General features: G+C 35.3%; 1 protein-coding gene across 1 annotated transcript; it reads left to right on the forward strand.

Moving 5' to 3' along the window:
* The first annotated feature begins 4,513 nt into the window (after positions 1-4,513).
* LOC146168261 (volume-regulated anion channel subunit LRRC8C-like) lies at positions 4,514-16,829 on the forward strand. Its single transcript, XM_083389065.1, has 8 exons — positions 4,514-6,519; positions 8,989-9,141; positions 12,990-13,088; positions 14,363-14,544; positions 14,610-14,714; positions 14,772-14,858; positions 16,179-16,315; positions 16,371-16,829. Exons 1-8 carry the CDS (start codon positions 5,995-5,997, stop codon positions 16,535-16,537), a joined length of 1,455 nt encoding a protein of 484 aa, XP_083245191.1. The 5' UTR covers positions 4,514-5,994; the 3' UTR covers positions 16,538-16,829.
* The last annotated feature ends 8,758 nt before the right edge of the window (positions 16,830-25,587 follow it).

Here is a 25,587-nt window from a genome sequence, read left to right on the forward strand (position 1 = left end):
CTTTGTATAAGATTCCAGAGAAAGAAGTACTTACAATGAGACAATGTACAAAACTTCACAGATATTTTGTTATGTGTTGATCTGTATTCCATGACATACTGTGTAAATTCAAAAGCTGAAATGCAACTATGTGTAGATCTGTTGCACTTCAGCTTTTTAATTTACACAGTTTGTCATGGAATATACAGCAAACATCATCATATCAAGGCCATTTAAATGAAAGAGATAATTAGTGAACCTAATAAAATCTGAATACCAGCTATTATTCAGATGGATGTTCCCAGCATTTAGGAAATTTATAAAACTTCATGAATCTATGCAGTCGCTCATTGGACTTTGACATCAAAGCTGAATATATCTTCTTAGCTACGAATATCTCCTAGTGATGGAGTAGGTGGCCCTGTTAAAGACTTAGTCAAAAATGCTCACATTTTAATCAAATACTGTATGTTACAATGTTTTTTTATTACTGTAAAATTAGCATTGGTGGAAATAGCCAAGTACCAAAACTCCAGCAAAATACTTAAAGCAACATGAAAGGAGTTAGCAAAAAGGTTTACCACGGAAATACTATTCCTGAAACAAGATCCTATCATTAGTATATCGCTTCGGCCCCAGACAAACCAGATGACAAATACCTCAGACTCCAGCTATAGTTACACTTTTAATTTCTATGGCTTGTCTAACTTTAACAAAGTAATTAAAGGGTTTCTGTGATATGTCAATATGACTCTCTATGTTGGATAAGTATATGAGAACGAAATAGGTACTTGCATAGTAATAATTTTATAACAATTAATATCTTGAATTTAAAGAAACTATATTTAGAAATAGCTAGATAGTTTACAGATAATCTAGATTCTAGAAAGTTAATCAATATATTTCTACAAAATATAAATATTATTAGGCATATTGCCACATAAAGTTGCTTAAAGGGTCTTGCTTGATGCCTTAGACCAGTGGTTCTTAACCTTAAGTGTTGTGGCTACCTTCCATTAGCACTAAACACTTTGGGATCCCTTTGCCTAGGAATTCTAAAAACATCTCTGGACATAACGCAAACCAAAACAAAATGGGTTAACTGGCTAAAAATTAAAAAAACGACATGCCTGTTGCCCCCTGAAGACTTCTCAGTGGCCCCCCTTGGGCCCAAAGGACACAATTGAATAATGCTGCCTTTAATACATATATTTGATTTTTTTTCTACCTAGTTAATAAATTTTTAATTAGTGAAAATTTGAAATGTATAAAATTAATAAAAAAATGTATCTAGTTGTCATATTTATGAAAAATTAAGGCAAGTCTAATCATCGAAAACTAAAAGAATAGTAATCTAAAACAAATATTTATCTTGTAAATTGTAGAATATTACATCTAGAATTATACCAAAACATTTAAATCTAGATGAAAATAATGTAAAATAGCAACTATGTGCTCTGGTCAAATTTATGCGGCCATCCGATCCATCTGCCTGGTTTTATTAGCTTTGATACAATGGTATTTGCTATAATTAATTTTATGACATACTGTGTAAAACCTCACAAGTAACAGGCAGTGGCATGACCTACACACTATTATTAGTTGACAAAATGTTTCGAAGTTTCATATTTTGTCTCATTACTTGTATGTATTTGTTTAGAACTTTATACAATATGTTGAATAGAAATATTTCAGCCAATGTGTTATTGTATGTCTGTACTATAGTTGTATGTAAAGTTGAACACATTTTAAAGTTTGGTCACTTTTTATTGTGTTATAAAGTGTTCAAGTTTGAAACTTAATAACCAATTACTAATTGTAAAATACCAAGAACCACTTTAGAAAGTCCAAATACTATGTTGTCTAAAGAATATTTTTCCAACATAAAAACTGAAATAAAACTGCAGAGAGCTTCGGAAAAGTCTTTGGAAGTCATAAAACTTCAAATGCAATTTTCATATAGAAGAAATAACCACATAGTGTTTTAAGCATCATTTTTGAATCCAGCACCCCAATAAATGGGGGAATAGCAATTTACTACAGGCTTCTGCTGCAAAATAAAGCCTCCAGAGCGATAAAAGCACTCAAGCGGAACAAAAAACGACCTATTTCCACCTAGTGGTCAAAATTTAAAAATGTCATATATTCGCAACCGCTCATCACAGAACGCTCAAATTTGTTGCAATCTTATTTTTTCTTTAACTGTTTAAAATATAAGGAAAATCTAAGAACATGGGTTCCGACCCTTTAAATTAAGCATGGAATGACCCCAACGCATTCCCTTTTGCTGCAACGTTAGTTGTATCCTAATTCTACTGAAAACCAGTCAACGAGGCACTACTGCGCTGTAAGCTATTTTATTTAAAGCGAATTATGTGAATGTACAAGAAATCTATAAGCGACCTGACAGTATGCACCTTGTACTACACCTTAGTTCAAAGCTTTCAATCAGATTTTAAAGCAACGTACAATATTTGGGTTAGGGTGTCGGTTTGGGTGAGGGTGGCTGGGGTCAAGAGGGTGGTTGGGGTCTATAATAATCCAGCCGAACCCAAACTCTAGCCCACACCCTAACCCGAATATTGTTCGTTGTGATAGGTCTCTAGACCATCTGTACATAAGGTGCAAATACACATTCTGTGTACATTTCACATTCAGTGCACATTTCGTTCACGTTTAGTGCACATTTCGCAGGCGCACATTCAAAATTTGCAGATTTTTTAGCCTGCCTCTCAGTCTTAGGCCTGGAGAGCTGGTCTAGAATCCTACCATACCACAGCGTTCAAACAATTATTAAATCAACGCAAAATATTTAGGGTTAGAATTTGGTTGGTTGTCTATTTAATTTAATTTCGGGAGTTTGAGATAATGTCAATTATTTATTCCGTAATATATTTAAATTACTTTGTTAGCTATTTGTACAGATTACTCTTATTTTTGTGGCGTGAGTGATTATGTCGATTTGAACTACTTTTGTGTCTACATGAATAGCTTTTTCCTTAGTGTGCATACCTGAATAGGCATTTTATGCAATTAAATTTGGGAAAAAAGCTAAATTGTGGTAATATTTTCAACCTAAGGTGTGCAAAAAAACTTTGTTGACAACCTGTACACCTCATTGTTCTATATCTCGGTGTGAAGTGCAATGAAATGCAGGCTAGATTTATTTGGTCATACGTTTGATTAAAAAAAAACAAAAAAAACTTATTAATGTTTTTCAAGACAAGAAAGTTAGATGTGTGTTCGTTTTGAAATTAAATCTTTCAAAGTTAAGTGTGACTTCTAATTTGCCATTTTTTTGCCATAATAAATATATAAGTGTGACATTGGTGATATTCCACAATAAAATATTAAAAGGGACTCCAGCCATAAGACCGATATAAGAACAAAACCAATTTCGGAAGGCCAAAATAAGACTAGTACCTAATGGGATTAATACCGTCTAAACCGGAATAAGTCCTAAATCCGTCGGAATTAGAACTAAAAGGTTAGAATCAGACCTAAACAACACCTTAACTAACCCCAAACTCCACCCCTAAGTACATTACTAACTCCCCTAAGAATTTCAACACTAACCCATTTTCTAATCCCACCAATACCCCAAACACGACCCGAAATCCGGTGCCAAAACAGCGTCGCCCTGCCAGCGCCGGTCAGACTAGGGCGTCCAAGCATAGTTACTAAAACAGCCCATGTCAGACCGATGGACCCAAACGTCCCATACCCACAGGTTCGGGCATTATTTCGGCCTTCTTCTGATGAATTTAGGATTTATTGCGATAAATTTAGGCCTTATTCCAATGAATTTATGCCTTATTCTGACTGATTTAGAGGTCTTATTCGGACAATTTTCATCTTATGCTGTACTTCCATTAAAACATAACAAAAAATATTGTTATACAAATCATGTTTATTCCAGTAATTAACTTAAATGTGGATATATGCCAGTACTGAAATTTATTAAATGTTGCATAAAATTTATTTGTGCCTCCAGACCTCCAGTAGTTTATTCCTAATGTCCAGCAGTTTATCAGTTTCATGTTATTCTTCAGTGCTACAATCAATTTATCGATACAAACTTAGCAAAGGCCATAGTAAAATAAAATTAATGCACCACAACAAAATTATATATAAGAATTGGTAATAACCTAAAAAATGTTCGGAAGCTAGAGCTGCTAACCAGTCTGCATGGTACTTCACAGCGAGATCGTTGTGTGCAGAAGCCAAATTTTAGGTCTGCAGTTATGTTTTTTTGCCCACCCGAGGTTTGAAATCCTACCACAATTAAACCTTTATTTTTAGAAAAATATCGGACACCTGCCACAGAATGCAGACTGGGCTGAAGAAATAAAGTAGTGTTTGACTTTCAAAATAACCACTACAGATCTATAATCATCTATTGGTTAGCAGCTTTATACTATGTATAAGAAGAATAGTTTAGAAAAAACTCTGAATTCTAACTTATAAAATTTTAAATATTTATATTGCAAAATAAATTATTTCAAGTAGGGGAAGGCAGGAGAAAACGGACCCATCACTTTTCTTGTTATTTAAAATTGCCAGCGTTAAAATTCTGAACAGTGACTATTGCCAAAAAGACTTTGGCTAATTTGATTTCGGACAAATCAGGGAGGGGAGAAAATTTGTTTGGGGGATGTTGATATAAGGATAGTAGTACAGTAAAATTATGTGCTTGCTAAGTTCAAGTAAAGGTAAAGTTACTTTTTTTTTGCTAAATAGTTTGTACATAAGGGTCTGTTGATTAATCCGAGACAGTTGGACTTTTTAAGTTTTAAGATTTTAAAGAAACGAGGTTTCATGTGATGCATAGTGTTGGGGCAAAACGCTCCCCTGAACGGGGCAAAACAGACCCACCAGTTAGTTAGTTAATACTAGTGTAAATCGACTTGAAGCCTTCCTGTTGTTTTTCTATAAGCCTTTCAGTAGGACATTTGGAACAGGAATAAAATTACTTAATACATCATTATTTTATGTTTAGATTAGTTTTACAGGAAGTGCAAACAATCAGAAATTTTAACAATATCTGCTGTAAAAAGGTCAATTGATAATTGTTTTAATACTGAGTTGGTATGGCATAAGCAAAGTGTAAGGCAGTTAGTGTACGGCCAATAACCATTTAACTTTTTTATTGATGCAGTGCTACTTACACATATTTCTGTTTTAGCTTTTTTGTATGTTTTGTAGTACTTTTTAAAAATATGTTTAGCCTAAGGTGCAATGTATACCATTACTTGAATTATGCTTGTGAAAATATCTCTGAAAAATTGTTATGCCCTCCTTAAACAAAAATCCTTGATCCGATTTTCACACAACAAGGCCATTAAATTATCTTTTATTAGTGGGGTCCGTTTTGCCCCGCCAGGGGTCCATTTTGCCCCATGAAAAAATCTGCTAAATAGGGTAATTTATTTCATTTCACTTTTTCTCCTTGTGTACAATTGTGTTTTTATGTACACCGGCAGTAAGTTCTAATTAACTTTAAATAATATGTAATATTATAGGCTTTTGAAGCCGTTGTTAAGGACAGCGTTACTAAACACCTTAGTTACAATGAATATCCAAACTAGACTGATAAAAAATTTTTGAGAATATCATTACAATATTTCTACTTTTATTGGCAGTTTAAGATTGCTATGATGTCTGACTTAAAAGATAAAATATTCTACCATATTTTACAGGTTTCATAGAGATCAGTGGTAGATTTGTGTGATTGGCTCAAGCTATAAACTTTTATATACCTGAAGATAATCCACTATCAACTTGCTCAGCTTAAAGGCAGAAGAAAATGGAGGTTTTGAATCCGACTTGTATTGCCACAAAGTCGATTCTATGCTTGCCAGCGCTAGATTTTTACACCTAGATTTAGGATTTTTGGAATTTATTAAGGTTTCTAAGTAGTTTTTAGCACAAAAGAAACACATACTGAATGCCAATCCTGGCTTATAATAAGTAGACAATTTCAAGAAGCTGCAACTCATTTCTATTGACACTTTCATGACCAAAATGGGATCATCCTGGGCTTTTAAAATTACTGCTTCTTTTATTAAACCTACAAGAGAATCATTGTTGGACTACTGTTCTTATATCTTGGTGATTATTTCATTTATCAGTTTTGCTAGAGTAATTATTGGAAAGGAAGAATTAAGACATAACTGTCATGTTGCTGAATTAAGGTATTCATGGAACAAGACTATTTCAGATGCTATTGTTAAAAACTCTTTCAATTCCAGTTCGTATAACAAGAACCAATCATTTAGTCCACTGGAAGAACAAAGGAATAAAGGCCAGCAACACCATAAAGATACTATTGTTAAAAACCATAAAAACTTTATTTTGTCGGATTTGAAACCATTTGTTTCTAGAAAAGCGAAAAGTGACACTGAATATACTATTAGTTCTCAACAAGGAACTGCAAATAACAATGGCACTGTGTGCTTCAAGTTTTACCAGACATATTTCACTTACTTCCTTTTAATAGAGTCCCTAATTCTTCTGTTAGTTGGAATAATATGGGTGAAGGTAAATGCTTTGAAGTGCAATCAGTGTTCACCTGTTCTTGTAAAAATTATTTTAAATAACAGTAATATGTACATAAGCATAGCGCAGTGTTGTAATGACTAGGGCCCACAAAAGTCAATAAAGTTAAAATTATTTAAAGACCTCTTCTGTCCACGAATCAAAGAATAAAGTTGTTTTCAGCACCTATGGGACTCTTTCTAAGTCAAAATAAAGTTAAAATTTACAATAAAGTTAATTTTTTTTAATAAAGTCAAAATTTGTCAAATTATGGCGTTTTACAAAGTTTTTGTGTTTCTTGAGAGTAATTTTTATAAAAATCGTGGTGGAAGCATACAATGAAAATTCAGGAACTGCGACACAATTAAACCATATTAACCCATAAAAGCAGGCAAAGTGTCACAATGCCCACTTGGATCAGCAGTAACTTTTATCGCAAATTGTCAATTTTTTTTATTTATTGTTATGTAATTAAATAATTCTTATAAAACACTTCCTCTTCATAAACGTGGTCTTTTCGAAGATCAACATTTGGATTTTAGAAATAGCCTACTGACATTCTGTAATACAAAAATGCCTAAGCAAGCTAAATCTATCGCCAAAAAGCCCGATGCACTTTTTTTTTTTAATCTATAAAACACCTCAACTTTGGCGACAAAATATTATGTTTGGGTAACTGGCATCAATTCAAGGAAGAACTGTGGCCTCTACAAGCAATTTCGTTAGGTTAAAATAAAAATGGCCCTGGTAATGACTTAAGTGAATGAGTTGTCTTAAGTGCACTTAAGTCACTGTTTTTAACTGACTTAACTTCACTTATTTCCCAAATGACTTGACTTGACTTAAGTCTTTTGGGCAAATGACTCTGGTTAAAATGAGGTGTTTATATTAAGCATTTTTTTTATAAAATTTGGTTATATTTATTAATTTTTTCCTCCACAATTTGCTTGCTGTGTTGCGTTTTTTTGTTATATTTTATTTATTTTATTGCTTATAATCGTGCTAGTTTACCAATTTTAGTAGTTGGACGTTTACTTTTTATGACAAGAAGTTGACTTGAGATTGACTTGCTGTAATTATGACTTGACTGAAACTCGACTTGTGATTTATTAAAAAAGACTTGACTTGGACTTAAGTTAGTTACAAATTACTTGACTTCAATAAAGTTATTTTAAGAATGACTTGACTGGGCTTTAAGTCATTTTGAAAAGACTTCTTGTTTACTCACTAAATAGACGCCAAACTGGGTGTGCAGATCTTTTTAGAAGCCCTGGATTTTTGGCAGGGTGTCAAAACTCCCTGATATTCAAAAAAGTTGCACTCGCAATTAGTGTGCGAATTTCCCTGATCCTTTCATTATCAATTCATTAACTGAATGGATGGGAAAAGTACCGAAAAAGGATGGGAAAGTACCATCTGCCCAAAGTTTTTTTTGCACCAACGGGTATACAACCAAAATATGAAACTAGCGTTAATGTAGGCCAGTTTTCTGCCGATAAGAATTTTAACTTCTGTATGGTTAATACGCATTAAAATGTTTTCTGACTTTGCATCAAGCAACTGTGTCGCTCAATGCGATAAACATATTAATTTATTGCACAAGCTTTCGAATGTCATTCACGTAAAAAGTCGTTGTTAAATATGCCAACTCTTTGCACCCCTAATTCTTAAGTTTAGCAACCTTAGCAATTAAAAAAAAGAACAATATTCACTGAAAAAATTCGTGCTTGCTAACTTCTCCAGGTATATATGCTTTTATCGAAATAACGTTAAATAACGTTAAATAACACAGCTTGAGTCTATATCTCTACGACTACGGTGTTAGTAAGATTTATTTTAAATTTAGGAAGTTTATTTTTTATCGATCGTCAGCTTGTAGGCCATTTCTTTATTACAAGCAGAGTAGATTGCCACTATAGTGATTATACCTACCTTGTTCATTTGCAAGACCGAACGCATATTCGCTTTAATAAGACAATAATTTGTTTTGACCAAATTACATGAGACACAAGTAGTGTTTTAATGAAAATATGTGGAATCGCAAAATCGTTTTTCCCAAAATCGGTTCTTAACGTAGTAGGTATTTTGTACTGGTTAAAAAAGCGCTCTGGAATTGTTAGAGGCCTATATCCATAAGTGCAATACAGTAAAACATGCCAAACAAGATTTGAATACACAACATTTTTTTAAGATTTTATAAGATATCCACAAGTTTGGAGGTATATTTTGCGTCCTAAGATTATATATTAAAGTCATTTTTTGGTTGTTCTGCACTTAATTTCCAATTCACATAAAATATACTAAAATGATATTCTCCCATTTCTATTGGAGGTGGCCTTTCTAAATTACTAAAGAAAGTGGCATCACACTTTGCCTGTCATTAATTTTTAGGCAATAGCAAACCTAATTTTACTTAAGACACTGTTTAAATTCTGTAATTGCTTTGTACAAATTTTATGTGTTTTTTGATAGATACCCAAAGTCCAATCCATTGTTACAGAGTTCGGTGAACTTTTAACTCTTTGTGAAAAAGCTTCATGGTTGTCCAGGATTGTGGATCAAGTGTATACACATTCTACTACTAATTTTGTACAATCTTTGTATTCTATTTTTAGAAGTAATGAGGTATGTTAGTTGTAATTATAACACTAACTTTGAATATGTATCTGGTAGTTATAAACAGGGCTGCAGAGCCACACTAGGTACTTAACCAAGTAGGTTTGTTCAGTGCAGGGGTTCACAACCTTTTAGTGATTGACGGCCACATTTAGCAGTCTTTATTTATACGTTTCGAAGAATTGATTAAATGTAAAAGTTGCTTTGCAGCTTCCAATTATGGTAAATTTAAAAATAACTTATCAGCATTACAGCAAAATTTCGGATATTGTGATATTATACAACCCGGTCAATTTTTTCTTAAAAATAACTGCAACCAATCCGTAATTACTTCATAGGCTATAAGGGTATAACTTCATAGGCTATAAAGCTGAATTTCTCCTGGCAGGGACACTAAACTGATGGTTGCTTCTGGTGTTGGCTTGATTAGTGGTTGTAATTTCACTTCTTGGGGAACGTTGTCAGTCCAATGCTTGACATGTTAAATTTGTTAAACTGACAAAATAAACATGGATAGAATTTGTGCATTAATTGATAGAATTTGTGTGAAAAGTTTGTGCATTAACTTAAACGCTGAATTAAATACGCAAAAACGCGAAAATAATACGCAGCTAAACAAACGACATAAATAATCTACCTGTAATTGCCGCCGAAACCCGTGTTTTTAACAAATCATGCCAGTGTTAATCATGCGTGACAAGACCCACTGAGACTTCTACGTATTTAGTATTTCTATGGTTATATTTACCGCAACAGAGCAGTAGAAACTATCCCAGACTTCAGCTGCGATATAGGAGTCGAACATTCGTGCCCCTGACTGTGACATCATGAATGAACGATGCTGATAAATTGTACTTTTATTTTAAACTTTTTCCTAAACTTACATGACTGCAACTGTGAAGCTGTAGTCGCCCTTTTGAAACATGACATATTATTTTTACATTTAAAAATCCATTTCTACATATTCCCGTAATTAAACATTTAAACCAGAATAGGCAAGTTTATTACAAAGGGCCACATGAGATACAATGCGCAACTGGTTCCCTTTAAAAGAGCAAGGTTTTTTCAACATGACAGAAAATATAAAAATACCAAAAAAAAATCTTGTGACCCAAATCCAGTATAAAAAGCCAAATAAAGTCACTTCAATGTAAAAATATAGTTTATAAAGTCACAATACCAAACAGGGTGTAACGAGTTCAGATGAATAAATAATGTAGGTTAACTTAAAATTACAAACTGTTATGTTAAAAGGAATATATTAGGTTGTCATAAATCTTATGTTGGTCAACATTTCAAAACATTGCGCAAAACCTATTTATGTTAGTGCAAATTTCTTGGGTTTTACTCAGTGTTTATAGGAAACATGCAGCATACTGGTTGACACCAACTCGCCTGGGAGGACCACAAGAGAGTGCCTTAAGCAAACATTGGTTGTTGTTATCAGACTGACAGGGCTTGATTTGTTGATCTGTGACAAATTATTTATGTGCATGATTCCTTAGGTCAGGGGTCCGCAAATACTTTTAAGGCGCGGATCTAAGGAATTTTCAGGAGTCAATATACATTTGAGACTCAGGTCGGCAACCTTTACCAAGTCGCGGGCCAAACCAAACAGTTCCCGGTGGGCTATACCAAGTTTCCACTAACAATTTTGTTTAAAAAACGTGTGGCATTTACGCACTGTAATATAATAACTCCTAATCATTAGAGACCGACCTAAATGTTTGATCCAGTAAAACGAGTCAGTCGACTACAAGAGGAAGCAGCGCATGCAGCGCAAAAAAATGTGTTTGTTTGGTTTTAATTGGCAATTACCTTTTAATTTACAGAGACGTGACGCATTTGGCACACAAAAAATAAAATATGAACATATTTCTTATAGCTTACTCTTTTATTTAATGTTTATCAAAAAAGAATACATCAGCGAACTATTTAATTTGGATAAAATTGGATTTTAGAGGGTTTTATGCTACAAAATTTCAAGATATCTTAAACTAAATCAAAATGTTAAATAATGATTATAACCATTATTTCATGCAGAAAAAAGCCGTAACTTGTTTTAAGACATCTTGTCACATAATTTTGTGATATAATGCATAAAAATTCCACCCCACCTTGAAACAAATATCATGGTCCTGCACCTGTCAAAATGTTGTACTACAACTGGATGTTCCATACTACCACGTCATATTCATTTTAATAACAATAATACCTCAATCCTATGTGCTGCCAATTTAGTTTAATTAACTGTTTCTAGCATGAAAAAAAGTTCCTATGTGGTTTATTAAGTTAAAGTTTTGTTTATTTGGCTACACTTTGTTCCCTGAAAGTTCTTTGCTGATGTCATTATGACATATTTTTTTAGTATATTTGATTTTATGTTTGACTTATTTCTCCCAACAAGTTTTATCTTTTGTATGATTCCGAGCTTTTATGGAACCTTTTCTAAATTAAGAAAAAAATACCTTCTGTCGCAATTAAGTTGAGACTTGGTCTTTTTTCACCTAGATTTAGTGGCCAATATTTATTTATCACTGTGATTCTCAACCTCATTGATTCTTCAACTGCAATTCCATTTTTCGGGCATTAACAATGATACAAAGTTTTAGTGGCACCACACATCAACTTTAAATCCATAGGATCATATCTGAACAAATCACAGGGTATTAATAAATGACACCCAGGGTATTAATAAATAGATGCTATCTATCAAGAGCAATCATTTGACATAATTACCGCCCACTGTCCCACAGCGTTGTACGGCTTTTCAAAATAAATGTGCTTCTTGGAGACAAATGACATGACCTGTAGTTTGAAAATCGTAATGATACAAAACAACGGGGATAGTTATGTAACAATGAATGGGCTTCGGATCTTTTTGTAAACAAAACGGTCTCCAAGCATAAGACCAAAATAAGAACAACATCATCAGTGGAATAAAACACACTTCGGAATAGGACCAAAATAGCACTAATACCTAATAGTCGCAATACAAAAAATATCGAACTAAGACCTAAACCGTCGGAATAACACCTAAATGGCCAGAATCAGGCCTATACAAGATTTTAGCTAACCCCAAACCCCGCCCCGAAGTACATCACTAACTCCCCTAATAATTTCACCACCAACCGATTTTATAACCCCACCCATTACCCACCAATAACCCTAAACATCCCAAAAAATCCGGTGCCAAAACAGCGGTGTCCTAACGGCGCCATTCAAACTATTGCGTCCAAACGTCGCCCCATAACGGCCGATGCCAGACCCATGGCCCCCGATCGTCCCATAACCTCTTCCTACAGTTTTGGGCGTTATTTTGGGCTTTTAGGCCTTATTCCGACGAATTTAGGTCTTATTCCTAAATATTTATGTCTTATCGATTAAGTTCTTATTCTGTAACGGATAATTACTGCGTATTTGGCTTTATAATGTCGTTGGTTTTAATACTGTGGTTTTATAGATTTTTCTGCTTTTGGTATTATTGCTTTTTGGGTCTTATTGTGTGTTCCCAACAAAACCAGATAAACAAAATATAACGTTGTGAATCCAGGTTTTTGTGAAAAAACGGAAGCTACTCGCGTACCACCTCAACAACCTTCGCATATCACTAGCGTACCACAGGCTGGGAACCCCTGATTTAGTGGATCTCATAGTGATTTGAGACTATGTAATTTGTTTGGCAAGTTAATGCATTGCAATTCATAGTAATTAGAACATGCACATCTTTACTAAAGCACAACATTATTTTCTTAGTTTCATACCATGTAACCTATACAAAAGAGTAAAAGGGATGAAAATTTACCTTAAAGTAACTTTTACTCACAAGTATAGTTTGTAATTTTGTTTTTTCGTAGGTAAACATGGAAGTTCATGTTTTATTATCTACACTTTTTGAAACAAACTCAAGCTACAATTATAAATCACAAGCAAGATGTCTTTATGAAAAAATACAGGTTAAAATTGTGCTTCTAAATTTGAAATATAGCTTTATGCCATTGTTTATATACATATTTATTTAAAAAGTTTGTCATGTACAAGCCAACGTCACTTTAAACCTAATTTTCAGGGTCAAGAAACAAATACACGGAACCCATACAAAACAGTTTATTCTAGCTTTTAGCACTGTGACGATTTCCCACAAAAGTGGTTTAAAGTACTTGTTAACATTTATATGACGAGCAAGAACAAAGTTTAAGCTCTCAGCAGCATCTGTCATTGAAATGATATTATAAGTAGCAAACTCTTAAATGTTTCCACCATAAGCAACATTTAACCTTGATCCATGTAAATTTCAGGCACAATTATTGGCGAATGGCATAGAACGATAATTACCTTCACTGCTTTCACAAAAAAGGTTGCATGTTTTCCGATCGCCACATAGTGCATATTTATTGGAGAATTAGTGCATATTTAAGGGTTAAGCCACATTGTATGCCACATTAGTTTATCTTTGTGGCCTATCCTAACTGTTACTTTTGTTATTATGACAGACAACTGATTAAATTGTTTATCACTCCACTAAAGCTAACATTACTCTTTTGAATTTACTGTTGTTGCCAGGCATTGTTTCAATCATAAAATTGTTCTTCAGGCAAAATTTTATTAAAGTACCAACATTTCAACCTCCTATTCGGACAATCTTCTTTTGGACAATATTATTGCAACTATATAGGCAAAAAAATAAACATATATACCAGATAAACAATAAAGGGAAAAAACACAATGGACCATGTTCTAAACCACAAGGCGAGAAAAACGAGATAAACACCAGAAAAACTTAAAAAACAGAAAACTTACTCTGAGGATAATACAACATAATGGGTAATTGTGAATATGATGCCAGCGTGATGCTTTTTTGCATTTTGTTTCGTTTGCAAAACATTGTGTTAATTGCGACTTTAATCATTTACACCTAATAGTATGGACTTATTATGGTTAATGCCCTTGGCAATATTGGGAATTTTGTCTAATTAGTAATAAATGCTGTTGTTTGTTTCTAAAAAAAACATACACCATTGATTAATATACAAAATTTACATTAGATTACAATTTTATTTCAAAGGAACTAACTTCAGCTGCAAAATATAAAAAATAACAGGCAAACACATGCTTGCTTCCCACTTTATACTGCTCTTTAGTGAATTCTCACTTACTCAATGTCATACAACTTTGCAGCAACAGCACTTTTTTAATGATATTTTGTTCAGTAAAGTTGTTTTCTGTTTAGAAATTCTGTCAAGAAAATGAATCTTCTCAAACTATCTGGTTTTCATACATTAAAAAGTCTGTGTATCAGTTTGTTTTGTGGCTGTTGTTTTTTTCTGTAAATATGGCTTTGTTTGTTAAAATGGAATTTTATATTGGTTGCAACCCTGCTGATAAATATTGTGATCATGACACATTTTTAAGGTATTTCAAATATGAAATGAGTATAGCCTATTCATTTTTTTTCATTCCTAATATGTTTACTGCAGGATAATATGGTTCATGACTCAACTAATCATACTTATATATGGTATTTTTAACTGTGGTACACTAAAGTGGATAAATGACAAGTCTGTTCCACAACGAATAAAAAGGTATTTTCATGGTTTTTCTGTGAAGTTTTACCCAAATAACATAGTTTTTTTTCCTAGCCCATCTTGGTTTTCGTTTATCGAATGCTGCACACTTGCAAGCCCATGCTCTCACTTTGGTAAACAGTATACATGCAGACCATTCAGGTCAGTATTATGATTTATAAAGAAATCTGGCTTTTTTTACCTATCTTTAGTCAGTTTTGTTAAATTTTACTGGTCCATTTTTGTTACTTTAATTTATTTTTTCTTGGTTTGTTGCATTTGGATTCAGACCAAAATCAAATAAATTACAATAAAAGCAATAAAATCGGACAGTTGTAGCGAAAGCCATCTTGGCACACAATAAATTTCTGTATTGGGTGAGTGTTAGTTCTGAGTGTTTTTTTTTCATCCACTTTGTTATTTCCCTATAAACCACTTAAACATAATCTGCCACAGTTCAATTCAGCAACTTTAGGGTGACTTTTAAATCATTCTCTGGTGGTTAAGTTATTTTCCCCAGGAAATTATGAATGTCAGCTGTAACAGAATGCACAAAGTAAATTATACTCCACTTTGGTATTTATTTTAATTTTGAGGATAACCTAGCACAGGTCATTAAAGTGCCCACTTGTATGAGCATCACAGATAGGGATGAAGTCCAAATATTCCACTCGTTGTATGCAAACAATGTAGTATCTCCTGCTCATTTTTTTTTTGAAGTGGTTAAACTGGTTATATTACTATAGTCAGATTCAAGCTTTATGTTGGCGTTGTCGAAAACATGAAAATGTTAAAGCTGGGGCATATAAAATTCTAATAAATGTAGTTTTTGGAGTTTTGTGTTAGCCAAACATATATTTCACCTTAAAGTGCGTCAAATAAATCTTACATCCTCATTTTCTTAAATTGCAACATGAAAATTTTGCTGTTGTACTTATAGTTGCTCTAAATAAATTTGGGATTTAAAAAAGTATTAACATTAATTTTTGTTTGTATAAGAAATTATAGGTAAATTGTCATGATAAGTTCATATTCAGTCATGTCTGACCAATTGTCCATTGCGGAATAAACCGAAAAAAACTTGCAGGGGATATACTCAAGCAGTAAGAGACCAACTATTAGTACATAATTAGTGTCAATGTCTGGTAGACTTGCAGACGGAAGCTTCTGCGGCCCACAGGTTGCACACCCCTGTTGAAAGCCCATACAGATACCTATTTAGTGCGCATCCATGTGCCTTATTGACTTTATATTGTCTTTTACCATGAGGTCGCTCAGTTGAAAAAGCAGAATTTTCATACTTTATGCCAAGCAGCACTTTTATGACATTTTAAGAAATGACTGGTGTACTAGTACTACGACAATATATAATGGCAACCACCAAGTAGCCTATATTTAAAATGTGGCAAATATTTTGGTCGCCGCAATATATATTAATATACTTAATTCTTGATTGTTGGTCAAGCTGTTTTTCACGCTCAGAATTGAAAAGAATCAACGAATTGTTTACAATGACGTTGCACTTCTACTTCATCTTGTAAATGATACTCAAAGCAAAAAACTTCCGTATTTTACCCTTTTTTTATTTCACCAATGGGAGGAAAAATTTCGGAGTGCAGGTAAATTGTATTGAACAAGTTTTTTTTACGTATGTTAATGTTGAAAAAAACATAGGTGAGGAATATCCAGTATCTATATCCCGAGATTACCAATCACGACCACATGACATTCATCCTGCAACGGAGTTAAATGTGTTTAATCAATCTCTGACAACGGAAAACATCTACAATAACCATACTTCCAATTTGTCGGACTTGTCCCCACTCGCAACAAATTGCTAACACTGTTTTGTAGTGTATCTAGTGTTTCGTTTTTTTATTATGAACGATAACTTGGACAAAAAGTATTGCCGTTCGTTCCGCTAACAATAAGATTTACATATGCTAAAACTTAAAAAACAATTTAAATAATGACAATACACCATGTCAATACATCATGTCAATCATAGTATTCTAAGTGTACTTAGCCTTGCAACTAAATCAGCATCTATAGCACATTAAACTTGTTTGTTATGTCACAAAACTCGCAATTATTAACTGTTTGGTTTAATAATTGTGCCAAATAAAAATAAAATTTTAAGTGAATATTAAGTCCCATTAGTTGAAGTTCCGCAGACAACGTAGCACCACTCATTTTTTTAAAAAGTTGGTTTGTAGTTATCTTCACCATTTTATAAAATCTCAACAAACACCAAGTACCCGGGGTCCCGAGGCAAAAACTGCGAAAAAAAACAATTTAGTAGTGCTGTATGTTTGCAAAAAGAGTAAAAGTAGCTCCAACCACACACCAAAGGAACCGGGACGTGGATTTTCTGTTTGGCGGGCCATGATATTCTTCAGAAATTGTCACAAAAGTTGGGTCATAAGTTGGCGCGAAGTAAAAAAAAAAACTATGGTTAGAATAGGCTTAAAATTGTATTTCCTGGTCACCACTTAAAATCGATCCCCAGAAAACTTTGATGACTTAAGGTGAAGAGCCAGGCGAGCGGTCTTATCACCCGTGGAGCTATATGCGGAATTGTGCCCAGATAGGTCACCACAAAAATCATATTAAGGGACTTTTCACTCAGATGTACGCCATATCACATTTTGAGGGTTACCTTTAAATCGATAAACATTAAATAAATGTTTGTTTACATTTCAAAACAAAAATTCTCTGTGTAAACACAATATGACGAAGTGGCTACTACAAATATTCCCACGCTAGATTTTGGAACAGCATGCATATTAAAAGCTGGTTATTTGTTTGTGAAATGTGTGTGGACACGTGGACGCGAAAATTGTTCGATCACATAACGCATTTGCGCAATTGTTTTAGTCAGATTCCTGATTCCTCGAGAAAGTTTTCTCTTTGGTGCCTGAATTAGCAACCGAGGACTTTGATATCAGCGTTCGCTGAGTTGCTCGAAATTGTTGTGTGCTTGACACACCATTGCATTGCTGTGGATTGAGCTTTTCAGGCGATCTGTGCGGCAGCAGGGGAAACTCCCTGTTTGGTGCGTTGTAATTTTGACGTCACCGGAAAGCCATTCATTGTGCGCTGCGCTGTGCTGGGACCTTTCGCTTAACATTTTGGTTATAGACACACATATTTTCTATACTTATATATATATATAGGCGCGACAGGTTACACTTAAAGTTTGAGACAATTAATTATTGCAACATATTCATTCAAATTTATATTCTTTGCGATTCATACAATGACATATACTTTATAGCGATTACATGGTTATTTAATTTACATTATACGCGATACATAGAGTAACTTATACATAATGGTAACATTTTTACATTTCTTCGCTTCAAAAGCGATACATACAATGATTATAGTTATAACAATTTTGCAACAAGTGAACATTTGTGGGGCATTTCGCGAGCAACGTGCATTTTCATTGAAATTGGTTATCGTCATTCGACTGGCTAGTCGAAGTTTATCATAACTTCATTTTGGCGTGGCAACTCTAGGGTTTGTGAAATAGGACAGGCGTTGTTGGAAATTCTATCCAGCTATTTTGTAATTGCGACCGCATATAGGTCTTGGACGGATAAGGGGATTTTCTTATCGTGGAAATGGTAGAATTAACCACCATGATATATTTAGGGTCAACGTAGCAACAACACGTTAGCGATGAAAACTCGTGACCTAGCAAGCTATAGGATATTTGACGTTACCGAATATCATTGGTAACTTGCGGAATACATTTATAGCACTCGCTGAGAACTAATGCGTATGCTATGTATTCTTTTGAAAAGATAAGTAAAATTTATCTGGAAACGTAGAATTTTTGCTTTACATTTCGCTTGGAGGGATTAAGTACCGGCGTCGAAAAGCGCTAACTTACGGAAACACAACTAATGGGTTTGTCGGTTGCTAGCTAACCGACATATTCAAAAGCGATCGAGTGGCAACTAAGCCTTGTAAGCCAGGCACGCCTTGGGCGTAAGTTTACAGATGAACAAGCTACTTTTTAGGTAGGGTCAAGTGTCTTAACGCGTACTGGCAATCCGTGTTAAAATAGTAAGCTTTTGCGAGTGAGTTTCACAAAATGGTTCATGAGATATAATATATTAGACGTATAGAAGTGTACACTTAAAATTAGTCATTTTGACTGGCTTGCGTTTTATAAGTAGCTGCGGATCCGTTTATAGAAACGCTGTTTGTTTTAGGAAGGGAAAATGCGGTTGGAAACGAGTTCACTTTCCATGTAGAGTGCTGTTACGGAAGTTGTTTGATTTACGCCTATTTAATTGGGGTTGCATTTGAAAAGCACGAAGGTAAGCGATGCATTGAAAATATTTACATAAAACATTTAACACATTAACGCGAGTGGGGTTTTATTCCTAAAGTCGTGTTTATAGACTTACACGAGTTGAAGCATATTTTTCGCTTGTGAATGACATTACTATGCTTTTACGAAGTATTTCCGCTACGCGTGCTTTGACGCGGGCAAAATTTGGACACATTTGAATGGCTCAAAAAAATGTCGCATAAACAATTTACAGACCTTTCGGTCGGTATTTTAATAATTATATATATATATATTAAAAGTATAATAGATTTTCACCTGATAAACTAGGCAGAATCAGTTATTGTGAAATCCATAATTCCGTTTCGTTTTCCATGATTCCAAACAGTGGTGATGTCTTTATCGGCAACGCTTGTTTGTATTTCGTGTTTCGAATTCCAAGCAAATGCTTTGCTGACGCTATGGAGCGTCTCTTCACGTATCTTTCGATGAGATTATTTTCTTCTAAAGCTGGCTTCTTGTAAGTTCCAAACATGACAGTTTTTAGGCGGCCGTTTGTAGGTGGTCCATACAGATTAAGGCACATATTTTTTTTTTGAGCTTCGTTTCTTCAGTCTTCTTGGCAAAGTAGTTTGCAGGTGGTTCGTTCGGATTTAGATTCAACTTTTCTTGAGCTTCGTTGCTCACTCGGGTCGCGCCAATTTGAGGGGGTGGGTCCAATTAATGAGTCTTCATTTATATAATTGCCAAGATGAATCGACCACACTCCTACAAGATTTGAGATGGCCTGTCTTCGTGAGGCCATTCAGGTCCAATTCTTTCCTTTAGTTCAGATACATGAACAGTCAATTTTTGCTGTCTTCAGTCGAAGCTGTAAAAGCCTCTCCATTTTATATTGATTGAACACGCTATTTATAGACGAGAATCAGTTAAGAAAATTTCTGCGAACGAAGAAAGATTTACGTCATTAATTCTTATAATACTTAACAAAATATCACGTGATAACAAGGCGTGGTCTAAACCTTTTTCACACTTATTTCTGACGCGAAACATACAAATTTTACGTCAAAATGCGATTGCGAAACAGCCTCTGACTCCAGTTAAATGTAGTATTCCACTGTAGAGGTGGGTGATAATGAGTACTCATTTAATTGTATTTTGTGCCTCAGTGTACCAACCTCACAACTACAAGGTGGATACTGCATTCAAATTGAATTGTTCATTGTCGACTGCTTCTAACATACGAGGATTCCAATTGGTTCCTTGAGTAACAGACAAGACTTTATTCGATACAATTCATAATAATAATTCACAATGATAAAGAATCTTATAACGCAAGCTTATAAAGGGGTTAGAAGAGATCTGTATAAAGAAAGGCAAGACGTACATACGCAATAAAATAGTTATTTGTTATATTATAATACGTAGGCATTCACGTGACAATTGGGCGGTTCCAGCTAAGCTTTTTCTCTCGACTCTCTTATACATGGAAATAATTATTTTTGTCCCAATATGGCTAAAACAAAAGCCCTTCGATCGACAAAACCACGTAACGGGCCAAACGCATATTCGATTCTAAAAATACCGAATTGTTGACAATATTGCGAATTTCAAAACATGCGTTAACATTAAAACGGATGTACGTATGAGCCGGCGAGGCCTGACTCAGTGAAAAATGGTGACTTTGCAAAATCTTGCTAGATCGGCAATTGATGTTTTTTTTACAGAAAACTTTCCATGACGAAACATTAAACGGTGATACAGCGATAAAACAAAAAATTCTCTGTGATAAATAACAATGTGACGAAGTGTTGCTACACCACTTAAAAGCAAAAACGGAAACTTCAATGTAATGTTTGTATATGGCCGTATTTGTTTAATTCTAAATAGAGGAATCAGGTGGCACTGTATAAACACAAATTGTATTGGATTCTCGACAAGCTTTCGCACAACCGTACTTCATCAGGTTTACACTTTGGGTTGCCGACCCCTGGTCTAGTGGTTTTCTTGGAAAATCTAGTGTTTTTTATAGCCTTGAAATCAAGTAATAAACTTTAGTTTTTTCCCGGCTTCCATTGTTAAAAAATGGTAAAGTGAATGAAAATTCCCTTTTTTAAACCAAAGGTAAAAGCCTGATCATGTTTGGTGATCGTCGATGGCTCGATGCTTGTTAATAACAAGCTGCTATACGGATTACTGTTAGTGTCGGGCAGCAGACTATATTTAGAAGTTTGTACAGCTGTAGTGCATCTGCAGTTTGTGGACCTATTTAATCACCGCTTGCCAACCAAAGGTACTAAAGGGAGAAGAGGGGAGTGAGAGGAAGGAGCAGGTCTAAGGTACACAGTTAATGCTGGCGAATTAGCCGGCAAAATAAAAAATTCTTTTTCAAAAAGTCGACCTCTAGGGAGGAATTTCTGGCAATCTGTGGCTAAGACCCCCAGGGTCAGTTATACTTATTTATACTTATTTATAGTAACTGACCCCAGGGCCCAAACCCAATCTTAGCGATTGTGAACTAGGCCGGGCCCTTTTATTGTACTTTACAGTTCAATTGATATTATAGTCGGAGTGTGACGTAACTCCACCACGAAAAAACAAGTTTTTGTCGCCAACTGTTTTAACTTGAATTAGTTGAATAATGACAATTTTAAAGCCTGGCTGAAACCGGACAAGATGATAGATATACAGCAATATGCCAAGCTTACAATATAAAGTTAAAACAACCAAAATGTACCATCCAAAGACAATACAGTGTTAAGCATAAAAGAATAATACTGCCTCAAAACCACTGTTGCTACATTTTTTTAAGTAGTGTCGAAGTAATATTCAACAAGAAACGGTAATAAAAGCAGAGCTATTGTTAGCTAAATTCTTTGACTTTTCATGTGATAATAATGTGTATATTTAGCAAATAGTAGCTTTAACAAAGCAATTATGGCACACAGACTTAAAAAATAATCTATTTTTACATTGATTAAACGTCTGGAGATGTTAAATCTACATAAAAACGACAATTTGTCGTCGCCATAACAATCTAGTGGTTTTTCTCCGGATCTAGTGTTTTTATGGTCCACTCTAGTGTTTTTTTAATTTTGAGAGCGGCAGCCCTGATTCCCAGATTCGAAGACTGAGTTGTTATTTAAGTTATTACACTCAAAATATCAATCACGAGAAAGTTGTTTGAGGTGGCTGAGGTGGGCTGTGGCACGTTTAGCCCTTTTTGACAGCTTAAACTTAGTAGTACATTTGAACTAATTAACATGCATCTAACCAGTGAAAGGGTTTACAAGATTACTTTATATATTCGTCAATTATTTAAGTTATGCTTGAGGCGCTATATGAGTTTTCTTCCATTATCGCTCATGTAGCCACTGCCCACTTTGTTTCAATGAAGTTTGTGCATCGTAACGGCAACGTTGCAATTTTTTGTTTACAATGTGCAATGGACGGCAATACTCTCCAACAAATGACCAGTCAAGTAAACTGTTTTCCAAGTGATCCAATAGGTAAACAGTTTATGGGTTGCTTGCTGACTACACAGTTCAGTTGCTACTCTGTCTTATTTGTAATATTCATTATAATTACCACAATTATTTACACTATCTTTATATGTTTAAATCAAAACAGACAAATCTGGACATAGGTGTAGCCAGGGGAACACAGGGGCCATGCCCCCCCCCCCCAATTAATAAATATTTTACTCCTAATAATTTGTTTTTAGCATTTATGAGCAGTACCACAACTAACAGGATGTGGTTAATATTACGTTTGCTATACATTAATGTAGTTTTACTACTTTTAGTCAGTTTTTGCTCTTTAAATGGTTTTGGAGTATTGCGTTAACACTCCAGTCAGTTGCTGCTCGATACGGATTGCTAGCATTGTCATTTGTGTTTTTTATGCAGTTAATACAATAAATTAGGCTAAACAAAAATGTTCAAAGATAAGACGTTTCCGGCAGTTGCAGTATCAAGCTCCAAGCAACAAATCTTGCTCGAAACGAAAATATTGACGTCCAGCTTCAGAGTTGTCCTCCCAAGGCTTGAAATAGGCTTCACCGTATGTACCGCGCTCTATGGTTTCGTTGACGCCAGTTTCTTTCGACAAGCCACTTCCAACTGACCGATCCGTCTGCAAAAATTGCAAATAGAATTTTTGCGACGAAATGTGGAAGCAAAATGTCCAGACTTGCCACAGCGATAGCAACACCAATTTGCAGTGGCTTTGTTGTCCCTCGTAGCATAACTTTCGGCGTTCTTTGAAACTTTGATATACGGAGACGGACTTGGCTTCGCTTCTTCGCGCACCTTTTGAACAGAGCCTCAGTTTCCAGATACCGTTTCCTTCGCAACTTTAGCAGCATCCTCCATTTGAATTAAGACTTCGATGGCTCGCGCAAAACTGAGCTCATCAGCCTTAATTTTGAAAATTGCCTTTAGAACAGCCTCGTTGCCGATCAAGCAAATCAAACGCGTGCGAAGTGCCTCGTCCATCGGGTCTCTGATTGCCGAAAATTCGCAAGTGGCTGCCTCAAGACGAATGCGTGCAGCCAATTCTTGAACAGTTTCACCCGGCCTCCGTTGCATATTGCTCCAAAACTTAAACCTTTCCCGAATGATGAATCGCTTTGGATACTACTGGTTCTTTATAAAACCCTCAATTTTGTCAATAGATAGATCATTAGCAATTTTGGATGGGCTGTCCTGAAGTGCTAAGCTAGATAACAGCTCGTAAGTTGCAAGATTTTGGTTTGTTAGGAAAACCTGGGCCTTTCATTCGTCGGGGACCCCATGTGCTTTGATAAACGTGCTGAACCTCGACCAATATAATCATTCCATAGCTCAGGCGTAAAATCAAATGGATTGAAACTTGGTACTGCTGCGGATGACGTAGATGCTTGCGGTAACCCAGCCTTTTTAGCCAGAGTCATCATTACATGCATTTGTTTTTCGTGGCGTCTGGACTGTTCATCCTGGCGTTATGTTTGTGTTGTAAGAGTGCTTGCATGAGCTTCATATATCTTCTATTGCGCACACAAAACTAGTTGGAATTGTCAACTGTGTATAAGATGCCTCGTTCAGACCTTGAATCCCATCTTCGTTCGGGATGGAGCTAGTTTGAGAATTGACTGCTTTTTTGTTGTTGTTTTACGGCGGCTTTACCTGTGGGCAAGTCTAAAAGGGGTATTTAAAGTTTATTGTTATATATTGGTTTTGACTGGTTTGTTTAGTTTGTAGCAGTTTGGACTTTGGAACTGTGACCCCGTCAACTCTGTCCATTCGGTGAACAGCTTGCCGGCTGTATCGCTCATTGTGTGATTTTAACTTCCCGCCGCTTGTTGTAATTTCGTTGGTCGAATGGCCGATTTCCTAAGTCGTGTTCTGTGTCGCGTTTTCTAACGAATTAGTAGTTACTCACATCAGGCCGATGAAGGCTATATAAGAAATATTATGAATGGTTAAACTAGCAGTCTCACTGTTCACTTAGCTGGAGTCAGATCGCCTATGTTACGGAGGTTAAGTATTGTACGTATATCGCAAGTACTGTTTGTTGTTTGTTTATTTGCAATAAACTTTATTTCATTGTGGCTGCGCCTCACAAGTTTGGGGATCTGGTCTTATTTGTCTGGTGCCGGCTTTGGGTGGAGGGGTTGTTTACTTAAATGCTTAAGGGTTGGTAAAGGCGCCACAGGACGCAACTCATGGTGCACTAATGGGATAACAAAACAGGTTGTGTCTAATCTATTATGTTGCCGAAAAGGATCTATTATGTTCAACGTTAAGTCGTTGTGTGATTCCTCTTTTTAGTTCTGAGATAATTGCTGGAACAGGCCGAAATTGCCTATGTTCGAATTTGATTTTATTTCTGGTTCTCCAGATGTGGTGTCGGGTGAAGTGACTAACAATAAACGACTTCATGTACGTTTACTTGTAACTTTAGTTAACAAAGTACAACATAGAGTCGCTGTAACAAAAAGAACGTTATTAATAGCGGACGAATATAAAGAGTACCCAAACAGAGAACCTGACAAGACTGACGAAGCATAGTAAAGTTACACGAGTGGAGAGAAAGAATGCAACAAGACGAGGGACGTATAATGATAATTAAGTAGAGGGGCAACGAAAGAAAGGAGAAACGCACAGAAGTAAATACCATAGAAATCAGAATTAACTATAGAAACATAATTTTTTACATTCTCCCTTCTAGATAAAAGATCGGACAGGGGGCCAACGTTCACGACCCGATCGTCGGATGTCGGGGAGAGAATCTTCGGCTTCAGGAAAGGAAGCGGGTTCCGAGGTTGGTTCAACTTTAACGGGTACCGGTGTCTCGCTTTCAGGGATTCGAGAGGTGTCGGCGTCGCAAGGGGGAAAAGCGTCATGGAGCGACTCAGGAGAACCAGGACACGGAGCGAGGTCGGAAGTATAGACGGTACTTTCGCGCCCATCAGAAAACCGAACATGGGCGTATGATGGATTCGCATCGAGCAATGTGACAGGGTCACATAGGGGCTCTCCCTTGGTTCGAACAAACCTGCGTAAAAGAACCACTCCACGATTAAGTAGCCACGAAGGCATAGCG

The sequence above is a fragment of the Ascidiella aspersa genome, chromosome 1 (genome assembly GCF_963924565.1).
Source record: "Ascidiella aspersa chromosome 1, kaAscAspe10.2, whole genome shotgun sequence".
NCBI classification, from domain to species: Eukaryota; Metazoa; Chordata; class Ascidiacea; order Phlebobranchia; family Ascidiidae; genus Ascidiella; species Ascidiella aspersa.

Excerpts from the sequence above, each read along its gene's own strand:
- LOC146168261 (XM_083389065.1), top strand. The coding sequence starts at position 5,995 with ATGACCAAAATGGGATCATCCTGGGCTTTTAAAATTACTGCTTCTTTT. Across the intron at positions 13,089-14,362 it reads GTCTTTATGAAAAAATACAG|AAATTCTGTCAAGAAAATGA; the intron begins GTTAAAATTGTG and ends TTTTCTGTTTAG. Across the intron at positions 14,715-14,771 it reads GTTCCACAACGAATAAAAAG|CCCATCTTGGTTTTCGTTTA; the intron begins GTATTTTCATGG and ends TTTTTTTCCTAG.